We start from the raw sequence: 23,977 nt of genomic DNA on the forward strand, positions 1-23,977 counted from the left end.
TAAGGAAGAACTAGACAAGTGGTATCTGTAGAAGGGCAAATAGATGCTAGGGTAGGGAGATAGGTATAGACTGTGATGGAGTGTGGACAGTGTATACTTCTTAACTCTGAGGGAGACCTAGATATGGTCAGGGTCCTCTAGCAGGGGGCATATGCCACCTGAAGAAATCAGGATTTAGAATCAGAAGGAACTTTAAAGATATTATAATCCAACCCATTTATTAAATGCTTTCTAAGTGGTGTAGTGGATAGAGTTCTGGGCTTGGAATCTAGAAGACTCATCTTCATGAGTTCAAATCCAACCTCAGATACTTACTAGCTTGAGACCCTGGGCAAGTCACTTAATCCTGTTTAGCTCAGTTCTGCATCTGAAAAAAAATGAGAAGGAAATAGATAACTTCTCTAGTATCTTTGCCAAGAAAACCCCCAAACCAAAAATGATGAAGTCCAAAAAGTTATGATGAGGTACACACATCATGAAGGTGGGAATGAATTCACAGGGTTAAACCATCTCCAAGTCAAGGGTCAAAGCTTTATTGTAAATGAGCAAGTGGGCAAAATTCCTAATGAACTCACAATTAACAAGGGCAAAGGTGGGATCTTTTATGGGAAAGGATCCTAAACAAGGTGTGTTACCTATGCTAATTGTGTACATCAGTAAATCAACTGATGGTCATACTATTTTTACAAGATAGCCTGGGGAGTTGATGTCCTTAGCTTAATTTTCAAATTGCATAAGGTAACAGGGGGTGTCAGTAAAGAATAGTTCCATCTGTACAAGATAATGTCAATGCAAGATAATTCTGCAGGGTCAGTTTGCTCCTCACTGGGGCCCACTTAGACACTGGATTGCCACCAGGGACATGGGCTCTCTCTGGAGTCCATTCATCCCATCAGTGACCAATTTAGAAATTAAATTAAATTCTCTTCTGGGACAATTACTGTAGGCTTAAGGAAAGTAGTATGAAAGGGGCTTTGGGCTACAATTCTGCAGCGTCCCCACTTGTCACACATGTCTCCCAGATATACAAAAACACTAATTGTGGGTATTCCCCACACACTCTTTGCTTCTTTTCTCTATCTCTTATTTCACTAGGTGATCTTATCACCTTTTCTCGGTCTATGCAATCTCTCTTGGTGATTTTATCAGCTCCTATGGGCTTAATTCTTATCTCTATGCAGAGTATTATCAGATATAGCCTTCCTGAACTCCCAGCCACATTACCAACAGCCTTTGGACAACATATCAAACTGGATGTTCCATCAAACTCAGCATCAATGAAGCAGAACTCATTAGCTTTCTCCCCCTTCCCCCTCCAGCTCTCTTCTCTTCTCAACTTCCATTTTGCTTTAGAGGATACCATCATTCTCTCAGGCACCAGGTTCCCAACCTCAGTGTCATTCTTCCTCACTCAATTTATCCAGTCATTTCTAAACCCTTGGCATTTGCCATCTACCACCCAGAAGGATCTAAGTTCAAATCCAGCCTCAAGCACTTACTAGCTATTGGACCCTGAGCAATGTGCTTATCTATCTGTCCCAATTTGCTCATCTGTAAAATGGGGATAATAATGGCACTTACATCCCAGGATTGTTTTGAGGATCCAATGAGATAATAATTGTTAAGCACTAAGCTCAGGACCTGATGCATAATAAGTCCTATATAAATGATAACTATTAACTGTTACTAGTATTGACTAACTGCCTGAAGGACACATATCCTTCCTTATTCCTTTATTTCTGCAACATTCAAGGAGAGCGAATCTGGTCACAGACATGAAAGGCAACTGACCAGCTACAGCAAATACCTCAGCAGTGATCCTGGCTGTTACTCTGCCTGAGGAATGGGAGCTGAGGATTGTGGTGGCTGGTATGCTCATCACTGATTCTGTCCCCTGAGACGCTCCCTGACCCTAGAAATTCAAGCCCTTTCTGGAAGAGAATAACCCTGATCCTGAGCCCAGACCTATGGGACGTCCTAGTCAAGAACTATAGGGGTGAGGTGCCCCCTTTTGTGCTTTTGGAAGGAAATGGGGAACCTTTGCTTACTCCCACATCCAAGGATGGGGGAATGCAGAGGGGAGTGGAATCTGCCTTGGCCAGGTTGGGATGACACTAAACAGATAACATCTGGCAAGAGGAAGGAAGAGAACGTTAAGCTTGGATTAGAGGAGAGGACATTAGACTGAGTCTTAGTTGAGGGAGAGTGGTGAGGAAGAAAGGAAGCTCAGTCAAGGTATGTATGTGGGAGACCAAGAAACAGAGATAGATTCTTCTAGGGATGGAAAAGGGCTAGATAGAGAGACTTATGGCCCAGGGACCTGCTGAAGATATATAATAATCATCATCATAATCATAAAGTTCATCATAATCATAAGGCTATGAGATTTGCAAACTATTTCCCATGTTACTTTATTTGAGTCTTACAAAACCCCCTGGGAGGTAGGTGCTATTAAAAATGATTCCTATTTTATAAATAAGGAAACAGAGACCAAGAAAAATGAAGTGACTCTCAGTGTCAAATGGCTAGTGAGGCCGGGTTCAAATTCAGGACTTTTGTGACTCCAAGTCCAGAGCTCCAGTCACTATAGCCCTATAGCCCCTGGCTGTGGATCTGAACCAAAACAGATTGGGCTCAATTGACTCTGCTGTATTCCCTTTATTCTTATACAGTCACTGCAGGGGATTTTTGCACCTGTAACAAATACCACCAACTGTACTTGAGATCAATGGAGTGAAGCCATTTCTCAAGTGAGGGAGGCAATGCAGCTTCCTGACCTAGAGTGGACAGATAAAGATGCTAGGATACCAGATGGAGTCTGATGATGGGAAAATCACTATGTAAGGGTGTGTATGTGTGTGTGTGTGTGTGTGTGTGTGTGTGTGTGTGTATGAAATTTCTGGGAAAACCCATCAGAAGATGCAATATAAATAGGCAGTGAGATTGCAGTGTGAATTTCTGGGGATCTGAGCAATAATGGAACATCTCGAACACTTTAGAGGGATCCCCATGGTGACTATCAGACCTCAGGTTTCACCTGATAATTGGATAGGAAATAAGCACTGTCCTTGTAGGCTTTGGAGTAGAACTCACCATCTAGCACATGGTAAGACTGGTTTATTTTTTAGTTTCTTAGATGGGAGAGTTGTTTGACATTCAGCCTCTGGGAGCATATGTACTCCTGGAGAGGCAAAACTAAAAGTCAGATCTTTTTTTTAGTTTAAATTTTCAATAGTATTTTATTTTCCATGTAAAGATAGTTTGCAACGTTCATTTTTGTAAGACTTTGTGTTCCAAATTTTTCTTCCTCTTTCCCTTACCTTCCCCCTCTCCAAAACATCAAGTAATGTGATATAAATTAAATATGTGCAATTAAGAACTCAGATCTTAAGAGAAGTAATCCAGCTCACTAGGAAATTGAGAATACAGACCCAGATAGAAGCAATGTGTTGCCAGCCATTCCAATACAATTATACTTTTAAAAATTAATTACACTAAAATTTTAATTCCATTTAATAAATGCTTTACTTTATGATGGGAAGGTGACCTTTCAGATCATTTAAATTGGGAAGGAGATAAGGAACCTTAGGAGATAGGGGTTAAAACATTTTGATAAACTTCTGAATTATTTCTGATAATTTTCCAACATTCTGCTCTAGCTGATAAGAAATCCAAACTCAGAAGCTGGGATCCAAGGAGAACCCAGTTCATTCTGATACTATTTGGGCAGAGAACAAGGCAGGCAGATTAAAAATCTCTATTCACTGATATACTTGTATTTTTGACAGGGGTTGGGAAACTCAGGTTCAGTTCTGGTGGCAAATGCATAGATTTCAAATTCTCAGATGAGGATTCCTGCCCCTCTGTCTATTTCTCTACTCTTCTATCCACATAGAACAGCTCTGCCTTAAAGCTGATAATGTTCGAAATCCAGATCTGGCATCAAAAGAACAAGGCAGCTTACTAGACCTTTCACACGAATTCTTCAAAATAAAGCTTCCCACAAAAGCATCTGGATCATTTATTTTGTGAAAGCACAACTGTTGGAGTAAGTTGTAAAGTCCTGAAGTCTTTTCCCACTATGTATCTGAGGATTTTTTCCACCTGCTGTGTTGAAATCTAAACACAGAAATAAGCTTGGAAATGCAGTGTTCTAAGGTTGAAACTTTCCCCTAAATCTGTCAGACTTTCAATTTCTGAAGCTGCAAAAAGAAATCTCAGTCGCCTCATTGATTTACTCAATATGACAGATGAACAGACATATGTTCTATAAACAGAATAACTAATTTGTCTCCTACATACATGGATTAATATGTGTTCTATTGTGTGTAGATGCTGACATAATCAATAAGCTACAAATTCAGACTATAATTTGACTCAGCAATATCACTATTAAGTCTGTCTCCCAATAACTAATTTGTCTCCTACATATTAACATGTGTTCTATTATGTGTAGACCCTGGCATAATCAATAAGCTACAAATTCAGACTATAATTTGACTCAGCAGTATCACTATTAGCTCTGTATCCCAAAGAGATGAACAACAAAAAGGAAAAAGATCCAACATGGACACCAATATTTTTGTACATGTACAGCAATTTTAGTGGTGGGCAAAGAATAAGAAATTGAGGGGATGCGTATCAGTTTGGGAAATGGCTGAATCATTATGGAAATGATAAGCAGAATGCTTTCAGAAAAATCTGAAGAGACTAATATGAACTGATGCAAAAGGAAATGAGCAGAAACAGGAGAACATCGTATATAGTAACAGCGATACTGTACAACAGTGAATGTCAGCAATACAATGATCTAAGAAAATTTTGAAGAACTCATGATGAAAAATGTTTTCCATTTCTAGAGAAAGAACTGATAGACTGAATATAGATTAAAATATATTTTTAAAACTTTATTTTATTTTTTTCCATTTTTTCCATATAACATGACTAAAATAGAAATGTACTTTGCCTAACTGCACATGTATGGAAAATTGCTTGCTTTCTCAATGAGGGGAGAACAGGAAGGAGGAACTTGGAACTCAAAAAAATGTTTTTAATGAATGTTTTAAATGAATGTTGTTTTTACAGGTAATTGAGAAAAAATATTAAATTAAAAATGCCAATAAAATAAAATACAAATTCACTTGCAAAGTGTTACTAAATTCACAGTAAAGTGTATAGGTGGGGATGGGAGGGAGAAGACTGGGGTAAAAGACTGGTACTTAGGTCAAAGTCCAGTAATAAACTCCCACCATTGGAAGGGATTATAAATTTAGGATTTCGAGCATCATCTCTTGCAAAGACTGAGAAGAGGAGCTGAGGGTCAGATAGGAGTGATCCTATCTGATTCCATGTGACTTCTTTACATGGACATGAACTTCCTCATACATACTGTCCCCTTCACATGGCTCTGAGCCCCCAACAGGTGTGAGACCCCCTCACATGGGTGTGACTCTGGGCCGGAGGCAGTTCCCTGTAAGGCATCGGAGGCAACAGAGACTGAACCGGAAAAGGGGCTGGCAGCGGAAGAGAAGACGGTAGAAAGTGCGGACGGAGAGGTCTCCAGAAGGGTCAGCGTACTTCAGGGCAGTCAGGGGCGTATAGAGAGGATTGGTCTGATAGCGAAGGGATGGACGTGTTGAGCCAATCACCTGGACGATGGTCTGGAAAGAGTAGGCTCCTGACTCTTAGGCTCAAATTTCCTGAGCCTCCAAAGAGACAATAATAATGGAAACAGAAGCCCAAGGGAGGCAGGAAAGGAGGGAAGTGGAGATCAGGAGTCTTGTTAGGGTCAGAGGAAGTCATGGAAGGTATGGGCAGCCCCATCCTCCATGGAGCTCCATGGCTTTGCTGGTGAAATGGGGGAGGAAGAGAGAGTTGGGAGGAATAAAGATTTCCATCCCTCATATCCCCTTACCTGGACAACATCGTCCGGGTTCTGGCCCAGGGTCTGGAAAATCTCCTTTGATGCCGGGAGGTAAATATCGAGAAAGTAGCTCAAGGTATCAGGGTCAGTGCCAGGGAAATTATCCTTGGAAATCTGGGCCATTAATTTGGCTTCAAAATCTGTGTTCACCGGCCCTGGTTCCACTAAGGACACACTGGGGAGGAATGAAAGCTTAAGACTTCTTTGGACTCCCATAAAGTCTTTCTCCAATGACTGACTATCCCCATGATGCATTTTTGGGAGTTATCAATTCAGTGAAGTGGAATTCCCCAGGAGGTCACTACAGTCAAGGACACCCTCAAACAGCAAAAAAACTTTCAGGGACTCTTCTCACCTCAGCCCCCTCCCTTTAGAATCTAGGCTTTCTCCCCACTCAGCATACAGGACCCACCCCTCCCTCAGGACACCCTGTCAGACCTTAGGTCTCTCTCTTCTATCAGTCCCCTGGTCTCTTCCTATCTCCTCATACCCTTTAGGATCCCTTCCCTCACTGGCCCTTCTCAGGGCCTACCTCCTCTCCTCCTCAGGGTACAGATATCCCCCCCTCTCTCCTCAGGTCTCCCACTCGGAGTTCAGATCCCCAAAATATTCCACCCTGAGTTCCATCCCCATCTCACAAGATATTGAACTGCAGAAGCTGCACAGCCAGACTCTCACAGAATCCCTCTATCGCAAACTTAGAGGCTGCGTAGATGTCATTGAATATGATACCTGGAAAGACAATTTGCCAGGATGGGAATGTGTTCAGGTTCTGCGGGTGTCTAGGGGAGCCCACACCCCAATGCTGCCTCTTGTTTAGGAATATCTGAGTGGATCTTGATTTCTTCCTTCAGAAGTTGGGACCATTAGGTAGGCAAGGTTCCCGGGTGGGATTGGGATGGAGATGGAGCAGGGGAAGAGGGGTCCTGAGTAAGGCCAGATCTTCCCTTTCAGTAAGGAAGCCCAGAATAAGAATTTGGAGATAGCAGGTGAATGGATCTGAGTGGGGTTATCTTCTTATTCAGAAATAGGACTCAATATGGAAGATCCCAGTGATGGGGAAAGGAGTCTTACCCTGCATTCCCATGACACTGCTGATCACCACGATGTGGCCCCTACGTCTCTGCTTCATGCTGGGCAGCACAGCCTTGATCAATTGGACTACCCCAAAGAAGTTGGTTTCAAAGACCTTCCTGATGTCTGTCATACTGAGGCTCTCCAAGGGCCCAACAAGTCCCAAACCTGCATTGTTCACTGGAGGGAGTAGGAAGGAGCAACACCAAGATCTCTGAGGATGAGCCCTGGCCCCTCTCTTCCTATCCCTGGACAGGTCCAGTTCCAGCCCCCATCCCTACTATTCCCATCCCATCTGGAACTGAAGAAGAGACCCAGATTAGTTTAGTCTAAGTGGGAAGGATTGAGTTCCAACCTGGGAAAGGGGTTCCTGCTGCCTGGGTGTGGCAGTCAGGGTCATAGAGGAGCCATAGGAAAGAGCCAAGATCAACTAAGCCAGGACAGGAAACTGAGACCAAGACAAGGAAAGTTACTCGCCCAAGATCGTACAACTTGTCAGTGGCTAGAACACAGACTTCTGTCTCCTTGACTGTGGCTCTAAGAAGATGGTAGGATAGCATAAACTTGCAGCTAGAAACCTCATTGTCCATTTTGATCAGAGTTTCGTCCTTTTTATTTTTTATTTATTTTTATTTTATTTATTTAATTTTTTTTGGTGTCACAGAACCCTTAAGCAATTAGTTTGGTGAAACCCATGAATCATGGGTTTTCAGAATCATGATTTTTAAATATATAAGATTACAAAAAAAGCTATTATATTGAAAAAAGATGTCATTTTTTTCCTGATCCAAGTTCTTGGACCCTCAGAAATCTGTCCACAGACCTCTTGGATCCCAAGTTAAGATCCCTTGATCTACAACATAATGTTATTAAAAAATTCCAGAGGATTCATGACAAAACATATTATTTCTAAATAGAAAGGTGATGGACTTGGAGTAAAGATTGAAATATACGTATTTTTGATGTGAATAATGTGGGAATTTGTTTTGCTTGACTATACATATTTGTAAAGGGTTTTGTTTTTCTTGCTTTCCCAATGGGCAGAAAAGTGGAAGGGAGAAAATTCAGAACTAAAAATAAAATATAATTGAATTTTAAAAAAAGAACCCTTGATCTAATTTAATATCCTCATTTTATAGATAGAGGAACAAGCCAAAAGAGAGGAGATGGCTTGCCCCAGATCTCACATGTGGTGAATAATAGCCAGACTATGCCAAGAGCTCAGGCTCAAATCCAACCCTCTTTCCACTGTAGAGGGTGAGGGAAAGAGTCTCCCACCCTTTGTTTGGGCTGGAGGTGGACTGGCTGACTCCTTAGAAAGATTAGGCTGAAGAAGGTCTGCCTCACCTAGCACATCCAAAGACCCTCCCTCAATAGAGCTGAGGCAGGCAGACACGGAGTCCTCACTGCAGACATCCATTTGTGCCACGGTCAATGTCCGCCCTAGAGATTCTCCAGCTGCAGCCTCCAGTTTCTCTTTCTTCCCCATGTCCCGCATGGTGGCGATCACTACAGTGACCAAGAACATTGTATTGTGTAAGGGAGCAGCACAATCTCCCGGGGCCCCACCTCCTCCAGCTCCTATGAGACAATTGCATATCCATGAATCAGTTTGTACATAATTGGAGCTTAATCATGGTTGAATCACATACATGTTGCATGTACAGCATTATCTATGAACACATGGAACTAGGATCAGAGAATGGAAGATTCATACATGACAGGAAAACAGATTTTAGCTCAGATAAGGAAAATCTTTCCTATAGTTAGAGCGATTCAAAAAAGAAATGGGGTGCATTGGGAGGTAGTAAGTTTTCATCAGTAACTGTCTTCAAAGTTAAGACAGTTTTGGGTCTGTTTTGGAGGAGCTTACATTTCACATGGGGATTAGACTTCTACAGACATATCTTTTTGACTATCACACCAGTGCCCTATCCACTACATAAATCTGCCTCTTGTCTGAGTGTCTGTGTGTCGACTGCATAAGGGTAACTGGCACAGGAGGAGAGGGGAGGAGGCTCTATCCAGTTTGGCAGAAATCCAACTGGGGCCTCAAGTTCTAGCCTCCCCCCACTCACCCAAAGTCCTAGTTTCCCCCAACACATTCACCACTTCGCTTGAGTAATAGCTCTTTTGCTCACAACAACACTTGATCCCTCTGGGCCCTAATGATTTGTGTGTAAGGAGGAAGAAGGTGACCAGGCTGGGGAGCCAGGGATTATGGTATCATTTAGAGGATCACCAGATCTAGTGGAAGTAATGAGAAGACTACCTAGAATGGGGGATGCAAAACCTCCCTCTGTACACATATGAAGGACGTACATATGTCCAAGATTATACTTATGTAAGAGGCTTAGTCCTGAAGGTATAATCCTATAAGGAGGGAGGAAGACGGGAAAGCAGGAAAGAGGACATAACTGAAGATGGGGTAAGGAAAAGAGAGGGGGGGGTTCTTCAAGCCTGGAATGAGGAAGGTCCCCATGAGCCATTCTTCCTCAGTCCCCAGAAAATTTAGACAGAATGGATCAGAAAGAAATAATGGCAAAGGAGGACAGAGAGTCTGTGAATGTGGTTTTGTCTTGTGTGAATGAATCCCTGTCTGTCTAGATGTTTACAATTGTATCACTAAAAATTGAATTGAATTGCATTCCTATACCTATGTGGCTGCCTTTGTGGTTATGCATATTTCTGTATGTCTGCATGTTACATGTGTGTGTGTGTGTGTGTATATATATATATATATATATATATACATACTATATACTATATACTATATACTATATACTATATACTATATACTATATACTATATACTAGTCTGTCTTAGTCTTCCACCCCTACTAAAACTGGGGCCTCCCATTTTCCAGTAAAAGGGGTCCCAAACCCATCCCCATCCCTTTTCCCTGCTCACCATGGTATCTCTGTTGAGGATCTTGAGCCAATTTTACAGCCAGATGCAGACCAATCCCTGAAGAGCAACCGGTGATCAGGACAGTCCTGGGGTATCCTACTGGGTCCTCAGCTCTTGCCATTTCTGACCCCTCTGAGTCATGTGATCATCCTTATTTATAAGATCAGGCCTGGAAACCTCCCCTCCCCTTTCCTTCCAAGATCACCTGATCCCTGTGCAGTTGTATAATGTAGGGATGATGAACCAAAGGCTTAAGAGTGAATAAGAAGGAGGTCTGTAAGGGAGATAGACAAGACAGGAAGGGGAATAATCAACCATAATTCCTCCAACTACTAAAAACAAGGAGTTCTTGCACCTAATGGAGAAATTAGGGAACAATTTAAGTATACTTTGGCATTAGAAGGCTCTGCTGTTTGCTATCAGTGTGATCATGGGCAGATCTCTTAATATTTCTGGATCTCAGTTTCTCCTCTTTGTAAAATTAAGTGGTAGGATCAAATGGCTCCTAATGTCAGTTTACATCTCCTATTAGGCTACCATCCTAAGAACTGAGAGTTTTGGGAACCATTCCCACCCCATTTTCTTTACATCATAGATTTCAGGGAGTCAGACAGAAAACTGTGCTTTTGGGACCCCTGATCCACTGGAAAGAGTGACACAGGAGTTGAGGCTAGAAAGGCTCAAGTACAGGGATCAGGCATGACAGAGAGAAAGAGAGTCACATGGAGACAGTGACTGAGATTGTAGTGGAATAATTATTGTAGCGGATGTAAAATATGCTCGGGTATCTACATCTAGGCCAACAGTAAATATATGGTGAGCTCATACAATAAAACCAAGGAAGCCAATTGATATTATTGAGAGACAGACAAAGAGAGAGAGACAGAGAGGAAGACAGGAGAGGGAGACAAGGGGGGAGAGAGGAGAACTGAGATAATAAGCCCAATTATGGGGAGATTTAAGAAGTTATAGACTTGGTATGATTTCCTAAGGGCAGCTGGGTGGCCAAGTGGATAGAGTGCTGGGATTGTAGGAAGGAAGAGTTCAAATTTGGCTTCAGACACTAGCTGTGTGACCCTAGGCAAGTCATTCAATTGTATTGGCCCAAGTTTACTCAATTATAAAATGAGCTGGAGAAGGAAGGGGCAAACTACTCCCAGTACCTTTGCCAAGAAACTCCTAACAGGATCACGATTCTGAAACGTTTTTCCCTACACCCTCAGAAGCTACCCAGAGGTCTCCTAAGTATTATTACTGGTGGTGAGCAGGGGTATTTGAGTCCCACCAGCCTCTACACCCCGATTTCAGGCCAGACTCAGTCCTCCACTCTGCTCACAAAAATGCTTTGTTTTTGAAGAGAGATTCAGAGAAGAAAGGGGTCGGGGCTTTTTTTGCCTCTGGAGGCAGAGCAGGGATTCCCCACTGCAGCAGTCTCTTTCCTCTCTGTGTCTGTCTTCCTCCCCTCCCAGGTCTTTTCGTTCCTCCCCAGAAAAAACTTATGTTTGGGCTTAAGTTCAGAGATAACCAGATTCAGGGGATCCCCCAAACCCAGACTCGAGAGCTCTGGAGCCACTTAAAAGCGCGGATGTGCACGCAAGACGCACGTGTGCAGAGAAACAGACATGACACAGACACACATGTGCTGAGACCTGCCTTAGGTTGGGATGGGGCCGGGGAAGGCTCAAATTACTCGGGAGTCCCCATCACAAACTCTTAAGTCTGGAGGGGGAGGTTTGGCTTGGAATAATTTTGCCCCGGCTCCCAGCCCTCAGTGAGCTTCGGTAATAGACACTCCGTGGAATCGGCCAATTAGGTCTCTGGACAAAATTTTCCCAACTCCGGCTTCCCTCCAGGGAGAGTTCCGAGTGAGCACGCCCCCGCCCCGCCTCGCCCGGCCCCGCCCTGCCCGGCCCGGCCCAGGCTGGGCCGGAGAGCCCGGGTGGGGTAGGGACGGGACAGAACCAGAGGGGGCGGGGGCTCCGACAAGTTTCTGCTCGGAAGTCTGGAGAAGTTGCCTCAAGTTTGAAGTGGGAGCCCAGTTGTGAGGATCCCCTCCCCCCACCTCTCCCACCTGCAGCAAAGAGGCTGCCCCTGTGCCCTTCAGCGGGTGACCGCGGCACACCGCTGCGACCCGGGCCGGGCCGGCCGGAATTGAGGATGAGGAATGGGACCGGTAGCCGAGAATGGGGCTGGTCCAGGTCCTGGGCAGACTTTTTCCTGATCCTCACTTCCCTGATGCAACTGCCCCACGGGGGAATAGGTAAGTGGGGATCGTGAGTGCCTGGATTTCCCAAGTAAAAATACCTTCGTCCTCCCCCCTCCCCAATCCTGAAGAGTGGAAGGGAGGGGAATCCCAGAATCTTTCTCTGGGCTTTGGGTGGGGCCGGGGGGAATGAGGGTGTGATTGCGTGAGACACGATAAATTGTAGGGTGTCGTTCCGTGCCTGTAGTCGGCGTTGTGCGTTAGGCCATCGCGATGATCAGTGGAGGGATTAGCGTGTGATTGTGACTGTGAGTTTGAAGCGGACTGGGGACTGGGTGATCGTGTCAGTGTATGTGTGGGGCCGTTATGGCTCTAGCTGTGATCTGTCGGCCTGTATTGCGTGCAAGGTAGTGAGTGAGTTGTGTGATTCTGGCCGTGGATCCGTGCACGGTTGTTGTGGTTGTGACTGGCACACACAGCACACACACCGCATTGTAGCATTGTGTGGCCGTGGGGGAATGCTCCAGTGTCTGAGCGCATGATTGCATGTTTGTGTGCATTGTTTGAGCAGTCAGCGTAAATGACTGTGCGTTCTGGCTGTGGAACGCTACTGTGTCTCAGGGAATGATCGCATGGTTATGAGTGTGATTCAAGGGTGTTTGTGTGTTTTGTTTGAGTAGTGAGTGTGAATTATTCCGGGTGCGCTCCGGCAGTTAACGCCAGTTGTCTCAGGGAATGATTTAAATGATTATGAGTGTGACAAAAGGAGTCTGTACCGGGACACTATGTGTATTGGGAGTCTGGGAGACATAATGGTTGTGCAGCAGTGGCTGTATTAACCAACTAAGACCTGTGTTCAAATCTGGCCTCAGACACCGGCCGTGTGACTCTGGACGAGGCACTGCCCCCTCTTTGCCTCAGTTTCCTCATCTCTAAAATGAGCCGAAGGAATTAACAAGCCCTCCAGTATCTTTGCCAAGATGGGGTCACGTAAAATCGAACTCGACTGAAACGACTGAGGAACAAGAATATTCATTTGAGTGACATTGAGTATTTCTCGATTTGTCACGCGAAATTATGTTTAATTATGTTGCATAAATCTGTTATTTTATTGTGTGCCGTGAGAGTGATGATAGGACAAGAATATTTGCGGGAGTTTATACGAGAGGACATTTATCTCATTAACTTCTGCCCATCCCTTGGCTTTGGGGCAGGAAAACCAAATCGGGAGGTGATGGCGCCCCCTGGAGGTCTGGACTGCCTCCCCAGGCATCCTTCCACCCTCGAGTGATTTTGCCCAAATCTCCCTCTTTTCCTCCAAACTCCAATCCCATTTACTTCATTTGACTATGGCTATGCTGCAGGCTAATCCGGACTTGGGCGGCCTCCTGCTTCCTATGACACCAGAGCCCTGGGCGGTCCCTAAGGCCGCTCAGCTCAGCACCATGGACAGGGCCCAGGGAGAAGGGGAGGGGCAGGGCTGGGTTGTGGGGCTGGGTTGAAGGGGGCAAATATCCTTTCCTCCCCCACCAGCTGCGACCCAGTTTAATAGTGTTTTTCCTCTCTAATTTCTCAGCATCCCCCGGGGTGGCCCTAGGCCTGGGCTGAGTGAGTCATCAGCCACTGTGACGCATACCCAGCTGTGCATATCTGGCAGAGGGGGGTCTCACCACCCCCTGGGGAAGGAGCCCCCATTCCCTCCCCCAGAAGAGGCATTCCTCAGAGGGAGGTGACTCTGAAAAGCTCTGCCCTGACTGCTTCTGGGAAGGCTACAACCCTTCTCCCACATCTGGGATTGGACGTGCCTTTGCTCCCCACAGCTAAGCCACATTAGTGTTTCAGTGTCCTTAAAGAAGACCTTGAGCTCTGTAATTGCCCCAGACCCTTTCATTCTTTCCTTAGCTGGCAGAGGGTTAGAATGGGGGAGAAGAGAAAGGCTGCTCGTGCCAACTCCGCCCCCATCCTCTAGGACTAAAGGCCTCTTGTCTTTGGTCACTCTGGCCTGGGGGAAAGGCAAGGAATGAGCTAACTCCAGCACTAGAGAGGGAGCCGGATCTGGCCATCAGTTTTAGAAAAGTCATCTGTGGAAGACAGGGGAAGAATCTGAAATGGAAGCAGGGGGGATTCAGGTTAGGTGTTAGCAAGAATTTACGAATGCCAGGAATTATTAGAACGAGCAATTCCCTTCACAGTCCCGCCCCAAAGATTGGAGGGGGAGTGTTAGATAGAATGATTGTGGGAAGGCTGGAGGGGACAGTGGCCAGATCACCACTTATGTATCTTCCCCTACATGGGCCCGTATTGTCGTTGCTGTTGTTTGTCCTTGGTTTTCTTGGAGAGGACCATGACATCAGAGAGATGATGCCATGATGTGCACATGAGTTGTATTTAAGTGAGGGTCTTATTTAAGTGAGAGCTATCTCAAGTCGCCAGCCTCACTTTCTCTTTCAGAGCCATCTGGGGCCAGCAGCAAGATATAAATCAGATGACTGGAGGTGACCCTCTATGGGCTGGTGACTACCCATGTGATATCCTGTGATCAGCAGGGAGCCAGTCCTAGTCCCTGCTTCAACCCTCACTCCCTAAGGGAGTCCTGACATTAACCCTTCCCCCTTTTCTCTCCAAATCCTTCTCACATGGACTCAAGGGGAGGAATTAGGACAGGAGTCAGGACTTCCCTTTTAGTCTAGTTATGTGCCAGCCTATGAAATTCAGAATCAGTTAAAAAAAAGAAAAAGGCAGAAGTAAAAACAAATATACATAGAAAAAGAAAATTGATGAAGGCAAGTTTATGAATCCCAATAAGGGGGAAGAGAAGATTGTCCTATGTGGAACCTTACCAAAGGAAACTCTATAGTGGGAGGGGGAGCCCTGAGAGTCCAAGGGAAACCCCTCCTTCACTTAATCTTCCCTCTTCCTGGGGGGGGAGGAGAAGAATCTGCCTCCCCTTTTATGAAGTCAGCAGGACTGGGAGATTGGAGTGAGATCATGGCAGATTCTGTGGAAATCTTGATTCTGCCAAGAATCTTGGGTCAGAAGGTCAGTAGGACAGGAGGTTGGGTGGGTGGGGGCCCAGGGGAAGCCCCCTACTCCCCCTCAGTTTTGCTCTGCAGCAAAAGGAGGGGCCCATCTGGATTCACTTAGTCTTTGCCTGGACAACTTAGTTTTTCCCAGGGTGGGGGCTGCTTTACATAAGGCTCCCATAATTGTACCCCCCCTTACCTGTCCCCTGCCCTCCCTCCATCCATTCCTGTACTTGGGGAGCTGGGGAGGAGTACACATTAAACACCCCCAAAAATGCTCCTTAATAGGGGGTGGTTCTGTGGACACTGAGTGAAGGGATCATTTGCTCCACATCTGGTCTCTTCCTGCTGCCAGTTTGCCTCTGTGTGTATATGCAGGGGGGACACTTCAATAAGAACAAACCTTCTAGAACGTACGTTCTCTGCATATGTATTTTCCCTTTTGTCCCCTTCCCTTGTTTCTCAGGAAAAGATCAGGAGTCAAAGGGAGTAAGAGGGGTAAGGATCCCAGGGAGAGAGGAGAGGGAAGAGCTGAGATTTCAGCCTGACTAGGAACAGGGGTGAGAGCTGTAAGGGCCCAGGGGCCCTGGGCTGGGACTAGGGGAGTAAAGAGAAAGTCAGGCACTGGGGCTCAGGCCAGGAACTTTTGATTCATCGTAAAAGTAGGTCAGATTTTTTCTCACCAAAGACCAAGTAAAAAAGATTGAAGCCAAAGGCCTAACAAAATGGAACAGCTGGGGGTGGGGGTGGTAAGAGCAGAGAAGAGGGTGTCCCAGGCCCAGGTCCTGCCTCCCAAATTCCTAATCCTGGCTCTCCCTTCCCAAGCATCAGCTCCCCAACACGAGACCAATATGTGGGCAGTTAGGCTGTCTCAGCCCCTGTCCCCCCCAGACAAACCTTATGGTTTGGTCCTTCAGCTGATCCTGTAGATGTGCTTCAAGCATTGGGAATCAAGGAAGGCAAAGCCCAAGTCCCCAAAGTGCCTGGCTTCTGCCCTCAGAGGCTCCCAGAAGGAGATCGAGCATTCTGGGTGGGGAACTCCAGCCAGCTCAGTGTCCCTGTGGTGAAGCTTTGGCCAGGTAAGACCTGGAAGGGGAGACGGGGAGGATGTTTGGAGAGGGAGTCCAGGCCGTCTGGGGAGGTCCCATTCCGACTTGTCTTCTCCCATTGCCCCAGATGGTCACTTTCCAGAGAACTTTTCGATGCTGATCACCCTGAGGGGCTATTCATCCACTCAGGCCGTCCTCCTGTCCATTTATGATGAAAGGGGAGTGAGGCAACTGGGACTAGGAGTGGGGCGGCCAACCCGGCTCCTGTCTGACCCGCCCAGCCCCAGTCTGCTCCCCACATCAGTTGACCTCCTGGATGGCAGGTGAGTTTATCTGGAGCTCTGACGTTAACCTCAGGTTGATAGACTGGGGAGTTGAGAAAAGAGGGATCAGCAGCATTTTCCACCCCCATGTCAAGACTGACCTCCTTCTCCCTCCAGGTGGCACCGTGTGGCCGTCAGTGTGGACAGCTGGACAGTGACTCTGGTGGTTGACTGTGAGCCACAGCCCCCAGTGAGCTGGGGTCGGCAGAGATTGACCCCTATCAGCACAGCTGGGTTTATTATGCTGGGGACACAGGACTCTGGAGAAGAGGCCTTCCAGGTGGGGGCAGAACCTTGGGAGGGAAGAAAACCCAGGGGGCAATGATGGTCTGTAAATGGAAAAGACTGGAAGGGAAAAGCTGTCCAGTGTGCAGACAGACCTAAGGGAGATCCTGATCCCCTGAACCCCTAATCCACCCAAAGTTAGGGCAAAACAGAAAACCAGGCTGGAGAACTGAAGGCACCCTTCTTGCACAGGAAAGCTTGGGGCTCCTTTCTTCTTGGCTTCTCCCAGATCTCAGCCCCACCTCTCCATCCCCACCCCCTATCCTTGCTCCGGGCCTCCAAACTGGGGAACTAAATGTTCAGATTAAAGAAATGGGTGGGGTTGTGAGCTCAGGCCTGCAGTGAGCCGAGAATGGTGTGAGATTGTATTGTGGTGTCTGTAGCACTATAGATGGGGAGGGGGTCAGGGTAGATTCCAAATTGTGAGGCTATGAAAGTGACCCCCCTGTATTTGTGGTGTTTGTATGCTCTCCACTAGCTCCCCCTACTTCTCTCCGTTCTCTCCTTTGATTCTGGGGACTTAGGGCTACTGAGGAATATGGGCAATGCGAGAAGGCCCTCTGGGAAACTCTCTAGAAAGGTCTTAAATGAGAGTCTGCAGAAAAAAAAGTCTAGTAAGAATCTTTTTTTTTGGGGGGGGAAGATAATCAGGGTTAAGTGACTTGCCTAGGGTCATACCACCAGTAGGTATCTGGTCTGAACTCAGATTTATGACTCCAGGGCTAGTACTTAGCTACCCCTATAGTGAGAATCTAGATGATTTTTTTTCCACTGATGGAACTCTGAGTGTATCTCTGATCATCAGAGGACTCTGGGGATTTCCTAGAGGGTTTTTAAGGGATTTCTGGAGGGAATGGGGACTCCCTGGAGGATATCTACAAGGAATAGTTTTGGTTTGGGTGGGGTCTTGTGTAAGAGTAGTGAAATGACCTCAGCAGGGGTTAGTTTCTGAAACTTGGGAAGGGGGGGTGGAAATCCCTAGAGAATATTGTAGGGGATTTTTAAAGTACTTGATCTGGAAGAGTTTCTTGAAGGAAGGTCTCTGGGAAGAGGAACTTCTCGGAAGTTTCAGAGGCATGGAAGGAGAATATTTCATTCTAAGATTCCAAGGGGCTACTGTGAATTCCTAAGAATGTTGGGGACTATATATCTCTGAAGGCCTGATGTAGATGGAGGCTTGTGTTGGAGCAGAAATATCAGTGAGACCCCCTTTACCCCTGAAAACACTTGGTGAGGATGGAAAGAGGCTGTTGGATGAGAGGCATCCTGAGCCTGGGAGAAGTATGAACTTTTCTTTGAGGCTGGGTCCAAACTGAATATATGGAGGGGGAAGGGAGCAAGCCCTTCCACAGGGGCCCCAGTTCCCACAGCTTCATGGAATGGGATGGGCCAGAATACTCATCCCATTCCTGCTCTCCCTACCCCAACCTTCCTCCCCTACCCCCAACACACACTCTCAGCCCGAGGGGGCCTGGGAGTGGTAATTAGAGTCTGAGTCAGTCCCAGCTGTTCTAGAGTTGTTTCCAGGAGCTTACACCCCACTCCTTTCTACTTTAGTACAGGAGGCCTGATATTACCTTTTCTAAGTCTTTTCCTATATGAGCTAGAATCAGGAATAGTCCTGAGGTGGAGGCAGCAGATGCTATCAAGGGACTGGGGGGAGAGCAAGGACGATCCCAGGTCCTGATTCCCCAGACTCTCCCCTCACTCCCCTCTCTTGCCTTTTCTCTCTGCAGGGGGATGTCCAGGACCTTATGATCCTGCAAGATGCTCAGGCTGCCTTTAGGGCCTGTGAAAACTTGCTGCCAGGGTGTGATACGCCCACTACCCCAGCCACCCCAGGTACCCCAGCTATCCCAGCCATCCCAGCCACCCCAGCCACCCCAGCCACCCCAGCCATGGAGGTAAGCAAAACTTTGCATTGTCACAAAAATTACTTAGAGGCCACTAGATGGCACTGTGCATAGAATGCTGTACTTAAAATCAGAAGGACCTGAGTTTGAATCCCCCCTGAGGCACTAACCACCTAAGCAATTAAACTCTTTAAGGACAAATGATTTAATTTCTCTTGGCTTCAGTTTTCTCACTTGCAAAATAAAGGGGTTCGACTTGACTTATAAAGTTCCTTCCGAGTTTAAAATCTATGAACCTCTGACTCTCTATGCCCTGGTAGGGGGTAAATCTCCTAGTATGGAGTAGTGACTCCTGATGGCTCCTGCCCTTGGGACAGGCTGGTCCTTAATTACTAGCTCACAGTCCAGGATCCCGTGCACCTAGCATGCCTGGGTTCCCACCCGGAGGGCTGCTTGCTGGGGGCATCTTCTGGGCCCTGAGCAGAATGCCTTCTATCCAGGTTGAGCCAGATACCCCTCCTCCCCAAAGGAAAGGGAAGGGGAGAGGGAAGGGAAAGGGCCGGAAAGGCCGAAAGGGCAAAGGCAAGAAGAAGAAAAACAAGGACTCTGAGAAACCAGAAGTGCCTCCAATTTCACCAGAGGGCCAGGTAAGGTCTCCCCTCCATCCCTTCTCCCTTCCCCAAAAAGACAGCCACACCTAGCTTTAATTTTCATTAATGATGACTAGTGGTCCTCAGGGGTGGGTGAGAGACACAGCTAGTCAGAGGTTTTTAGGGTCACTGCCACATGCCCCAGGATGTAGGGATAACTGGAATAATCCCCAGGCTCCTTCGGTTCTCCTCCCTACCCTCCTTAGTTCTGATCTTTTTGCTTAGGAACTGTCTTCTTATCTCTCCCCCTTTTCTTTCCCTTGACCCAGTTCTTCCCACAGCTGCCCTGGGCCCCAGGGAATTGTGGGGAAATAAGTCTGATCCTGGTCCCCGCCCCCACCCCCTTGTTCTAGCCAGGCTGAGCAGGACTGACCATTGAGTGCTATTCTAGGGCCAGGGGAAATATACTGCTTCGGGCTTCCAGACACCTGGCCCGTAGGGCTGATACTGACTCTGTTGTTGACCATCCCCACTGTCCTCAGGACTAACATCTAAAACTCTTAATCTGGCACCTAAATTTTCCAGTATGATCCTAATATGTCTCCCAGAGCTTCTCTCCTGTTCCTTCCTTCTCTGGCTGGACTAACTCTTTGTTCATGTTGTTGCCTATCCTATGATTCTTTTTTACCCCCTTTATATGAATACATCACTCCCCCAATCCAGGACCAGGTTTCTTTGAAGTCCATTTTTCCCCATAAGCACAGCCGCTAGGCTCACTCTGAGCTCCTGCACATCCGAGATCCACACTTTCCCCTCCCTGTGTCCAGTCTTGTGCTCAGTTATTTCCTGGCCCGTGGGTGGATCTGCCTGCCCTCTGCCCAGACCCTGCAGCTTCAGGGCCCCCAGATATACTGATTCATTTTCTCTTTCTCAGACCATCACTCACATTGCTGAGATAGACACTCTAACTCTCCTCCCTGAGCCAGAGACTGTGGCCCCAACTGTCCCCCCAAATGTCACAGTCATCGCATCCACAGTGGCCATCGGTCTCAATGTCACCACCTATAAGGTAAGATTAGGGTCTGGGGGGAAATTAGGGGGGCTGATAGGAATTGTGGGGCAGGAGTGGAGGAGGGAGGAAGAGAAATGGAAGGTAATTATTTAAGCTCAGCAGGATGAATGATGTGCCTGTTTCTCCTAACCCTTGTGGCTTCTTCCCAGGACCCTGGAATTGAGTCAGTGTCTTTTGAAGATGCACAGGAACTCCCTGAGTCAAGGGAGGGAAGAGATGAAGAGTGGGGAAATTACACTATGAACTCCATCTATGGACCAGCTGAGCGTGGACCAGGATCCCAGATGTATATATTTCCTGTGAGTTTGGAGAGGTCTCTGAGCAATAAGGGATTTGGGGAAGACACAGGGCTCTAGGAAAAGAGGCTCTGAGGGATAGGAGACTCTGGGGAGATAATATATGCTGGGAGATAGCCTCGAGTAGCACGAGGGGTCTGAGGAGACAGAAGACTTTCTGAAGAATGAAAAGTCTCTTGAGGAATAGGAAACTATGGTAGAATTGGGAATTTGGGGAAAATGAAGGGCTCTAGGAATATTTAGAACTCTGGGGAGGTTTTCCAAAAATGGAAAACTTTAGAACAAAAACTTCTAAATGATGGGTCTTTGGGGGACAGCTAGTGTCTGGAGGACAGGCAACTCTATAGGAACACAGTTTCCCAGGATGCTCTGGAAAGGTTGAGGGTCCCTAACTAGGGAGCAGTATGGTAGTACCAAAGGGTTGATACTTTATTTAAAGTGGAAGAAGGGCTGATTGAGGTTTGGGAGAGATTCTGATTCTCTGTATTGCCTTCTCTTTCCTTTCCATGGCATCCTAGAATGCTGGCGAAAAAGGTCAGAAAGGAGAGCCAGCAGTGATTGAACTGGTAAGTGGAGAACAATAAACACCCAATGTGTTTGGAGTGATGGATGCCCCCTTCCCTGTAGGGATGTGGGGGAGGGGTGCTGTGACTAGCTGTGGGGTCATATTTGTGTTTCTCTGGCAGGGCCAGCAGTTTGAAGGATTCCCAGGACTTCCAGGGCCTTTGGTGAGCATTAATAACCCAACCTGTTCCTCTCTCCCTTTCCTTTTGGTTATCCCATCTTCCCAGAATGAGCGTTAGTAAACACCTTCCTATTGACTTTCATTCTTCTCACCAGAACCACATAGCCAGAGAGGAGGCTAGAGAAGAAGTGTGTGGGGTGTATTTGAATTGGAAGTCAGTAGAGTTGAGTGGGGGAGGATGATTGAAGACTGTAGGAAGTCATAGAGGCTCAGCGGGGGGTGGGACTTGAAAAGGAGACATTGGTCATTGTAGAAATAGCTGGTGGAGAGTTATGGGGCTCAAATAGAAAGGAGGAAGTAGGGAAGGGTCTAAAAGGGTTCAGATGAAAAAAGGTTTTGTCTGACTTTAATATGTGTGATGGGTTTCTTATTTCTTTCCTTTTCAATGATAGGGGAAGGTATGGCAGGAGGGAGAGAATTTCAAAAATAGAAATTTCTAAAAAATTAATCAATTTATTTATTATTAAAGCTTTTTATTCTCAAAACACATGCATAGATAATTTTCAGCATTCACTCTTGCAAAACCTTGTGTTCCAAAATGTTTTCTCTTTCTCCCACCCCCTTCCCTAGATGGCAAGTAATCCAATATAGGTTAAACATGCAATTCTTCTATACAAATTTCTACAAATATCATGCTGCCCAATCAAATCAAAAAGGAAAAAATGAGAAAGAAAACAAAAAACAAGCGACCAAAAATTGAAAAAGTGAAAATGCCATGTTGTGATCCACATTCAGCCCCCACAGTCCTCTCTCTGGGTGCAGATGGCTCTCTCTATCACAAGATCATGGGAAGTGGCCTGAATCACCTCATTATTGAAAAGAGTCACGTCCATCATAATTGATCATCATATAATCTTGCAGTTGCTTTGCACAATGTTCTCCTGGCTCTACTCACTTACTTAGCATCAGTAGAAATATATATATATTTAAAAAGAGATCAGTGATGGAGGTCAATGAAGGATATCAGTGTAAGGAGGTCATTATGGAAATCACTGGGATCAGTCCCAGCCCCAGACATCTCTTCCGTTTTGACTCCTGCTTTTCTCTTCCCACAGGGAATAGTTGGCCCTTCAGGCCCTCCTGGTCCACCTGGCTTCCCTGGGGACCCAGGGGAAAGGGTAAGGAGTCCAAGAATGGAGGGAAAGATGAGGCTTTGGGGGATGGGGGAGATTGGGGGAGGTGGAAATTTGGAATCCCTCACGCCAAAGGGGAATGAGTCTGGGAAGAAGTCTTGACTCGGGGAATTAAAAGGCATCCATCTGAATTATGTTTCTGCTACTCAGTACCTATGTGGTCTTGGACAAGTCATTTGTTTATTAAACCCTGTTTTTCTCATCTTTAAAATGAAGAGGCTGAACTAGGTGATCTCTAAGCTCTCTTCAGTGTTATTCTTAGTTTCTGTTTGATCCTTTTCTCTTTTTGTGGTCCCCAACCCATTCTATCTGGAGCTCCCTGTATGTCCCTGACTCTATGTGAATCTTTTTGAATAGACATGGCTTTTCATCTCCTCTCCTTTGCCAGGGCCCTGCTGGCCGTCCTGGTCTCCCTGGAGTGGATGGTATCCGAGGCCTCCCAGGGACTGTGATAATGATGCCTGTGAGTTTGGGAGGGGAATGGGACAAGAAGGGGCTCTGATAGTAGAAGGGCTCATGTCTCCCACATTCCCTAATATATGTGGGTATGGGAAGGAGTCTCAAGCTATAGAGACATTGTGTAATTCTTCCTTTCTCCCTACTGGGTGTGTGGGCTCTGATCTATTTTAGGTGAGGGGATGTTCCTCCATGGTTCTACCTTTCTCCCATTCTGTGTCTGGGAGACCTTATTTATGTATGGATGGCCCTCCATAGCCCCTCTATTCCTTTCTCCTCAAATGTATGTACAGAAGAAGAGAATCCTGATCTTTGGTAGCTTGTCTCTCCACCCACCAGTTTAACCCTATTATATATTTTTAAAATCATAGCTTTTTATTTTCAAAATACATTCAAAGATAGTTTTTAACATTCAACCTTGCAAAACCTTATGTTCCATATTTTTCTCATGCCCTTCCCTGGACAGCAAGTACTCCAATTCTTCTAAACATATTTCTACATTTATTATTCTGCACAAGAAAAATCAGATCAAAAAGGAAAAAATTGAGACATTAAAAGCAAGCAAACAACAACAAAAAGGTGAAAATATTATGCTGTGATTCACATACAGTCCCCACAAATCTCTCTCTGGATGCAGATGGCTCTCTCCATCACAAGTCTTTGGAATTGGCCTGAATCACTTCACTGTTGAAAAGAGCCAAGTCCATCACAGCTGATCATCACATAATCTTGTTGCTGTGTACAATGTTCTCTTGTTTCTACTCACTTCACTGAGCATCAGTTCATGCAAGTCTCTGCAGGCCTTTCTGAAACCATCCTGCTGATTGTTTGATAGAACAATAATATACCATAATATTCATATACCACAACTTATCTAGCCATTCCCCAGCTAATGGGAATCCATTCAGTTTCCATTCCTTGCCAAAAAGTCCAAAAAGGGCTGCTATAAATATTTTTGCACATGTGGATCCCTTTCCCTCCTTTATGATCTCCTTGGGATACAGGCCCAGTAAAGACACTTCTGGATCAAAGGGAGTGAAAA

General features: G+C 46.0%; 2 protein-coding genes across 2 annotated transcripts in view; one reads left to right on the top strand and one right to left on the bottom strand.

The window, feature by feature from the left end:
• Positions 1 to 4,912: 4,912 nt before the first annotated feature.
• RDH8 (retinol dehydrogenase 8) lies at positions 4,913 to 10,096 on the bottom strand. The gene is made up of 6 exons (XM_074284663.1): positions 9,908 to 10,096; positions 8,345 to 8,506; positions 6,998 to 7,177; positions 6,562 to 6,655; positions 5,915 to 6,098; positions 4,913 to 5,660 (listed from the first exon to the last, which is right to left on the bottom strand). The coding sequence occupies exons 1-6, from the start codon at positions 10,026 to 10,028 to the stop codon at positions 5,436 to 5,438; spliced, it is 966 nt and encodes a 321-aa protein (XP_074140764.1). The 5' UTR covers positions 10,029 to 10,096; the 3' UTR covers positions 4,913 to 5,435.
• Positions 10,097 to 11,842: 1,746 nt separating this feature from the next.
• The window catches only part of COL5A3 (collagen type V alpha 3 chain), a 36,086-nt gene continuing 23,951 nt past the window's right edge, over positions 11,843 to 23,977 (top strand). Inside the window, 12 exon segments of the mRNA XM_074260822.1 lie at positions 11,843 to 12,167; positions 16,051 to 16,212; positions 16,310 to 16,505; positions 16,623 to 16,785; positions 18,527 to 18,694; positions 19,144 to 19,290; positions 20,168 to 20,302; positions 20,455 to 20,604; positions 21,120 to 21,167; positions 21,288 to 21,329; positions 22,402 to 22,464; positions 22,868 to 22,942. Coding sequence (XP_074116923.1) covers positions 12,065 to 12,167; positions 16,051 to 16,212; positions 16,310 to 16,505; positions 16,623 to 16,785; positions 18,527 to 18,694; positions 19,144 to 19,290; positions 20,168 to 20,302; positions 20,455 to 20,604; positions 21,120 to 21,167; positions 21,288 to 21,329; positions 22,402 to 22,464; positions 22,868 to 22,942 — 1,452 coding nt within the window. The 5' untranslated portion in view covers positions 11,843 to 12,064.

This window comes from Sminthopsis crassicaudata, chromosome 1, assembly GCF_048593235.1.
Source record: "Sminthopsis crassicaudata isolate SCR6 chromosome 1, ASM4859323v1, whole genome shotgun sequence".
Lineage (NCBI taxonomy): Eukaryota > Metazoa > Chordata > Mammalia > Dasyuromorphia > Dasyuridae > Sminthopsis > Sminthopsis crassicaudata.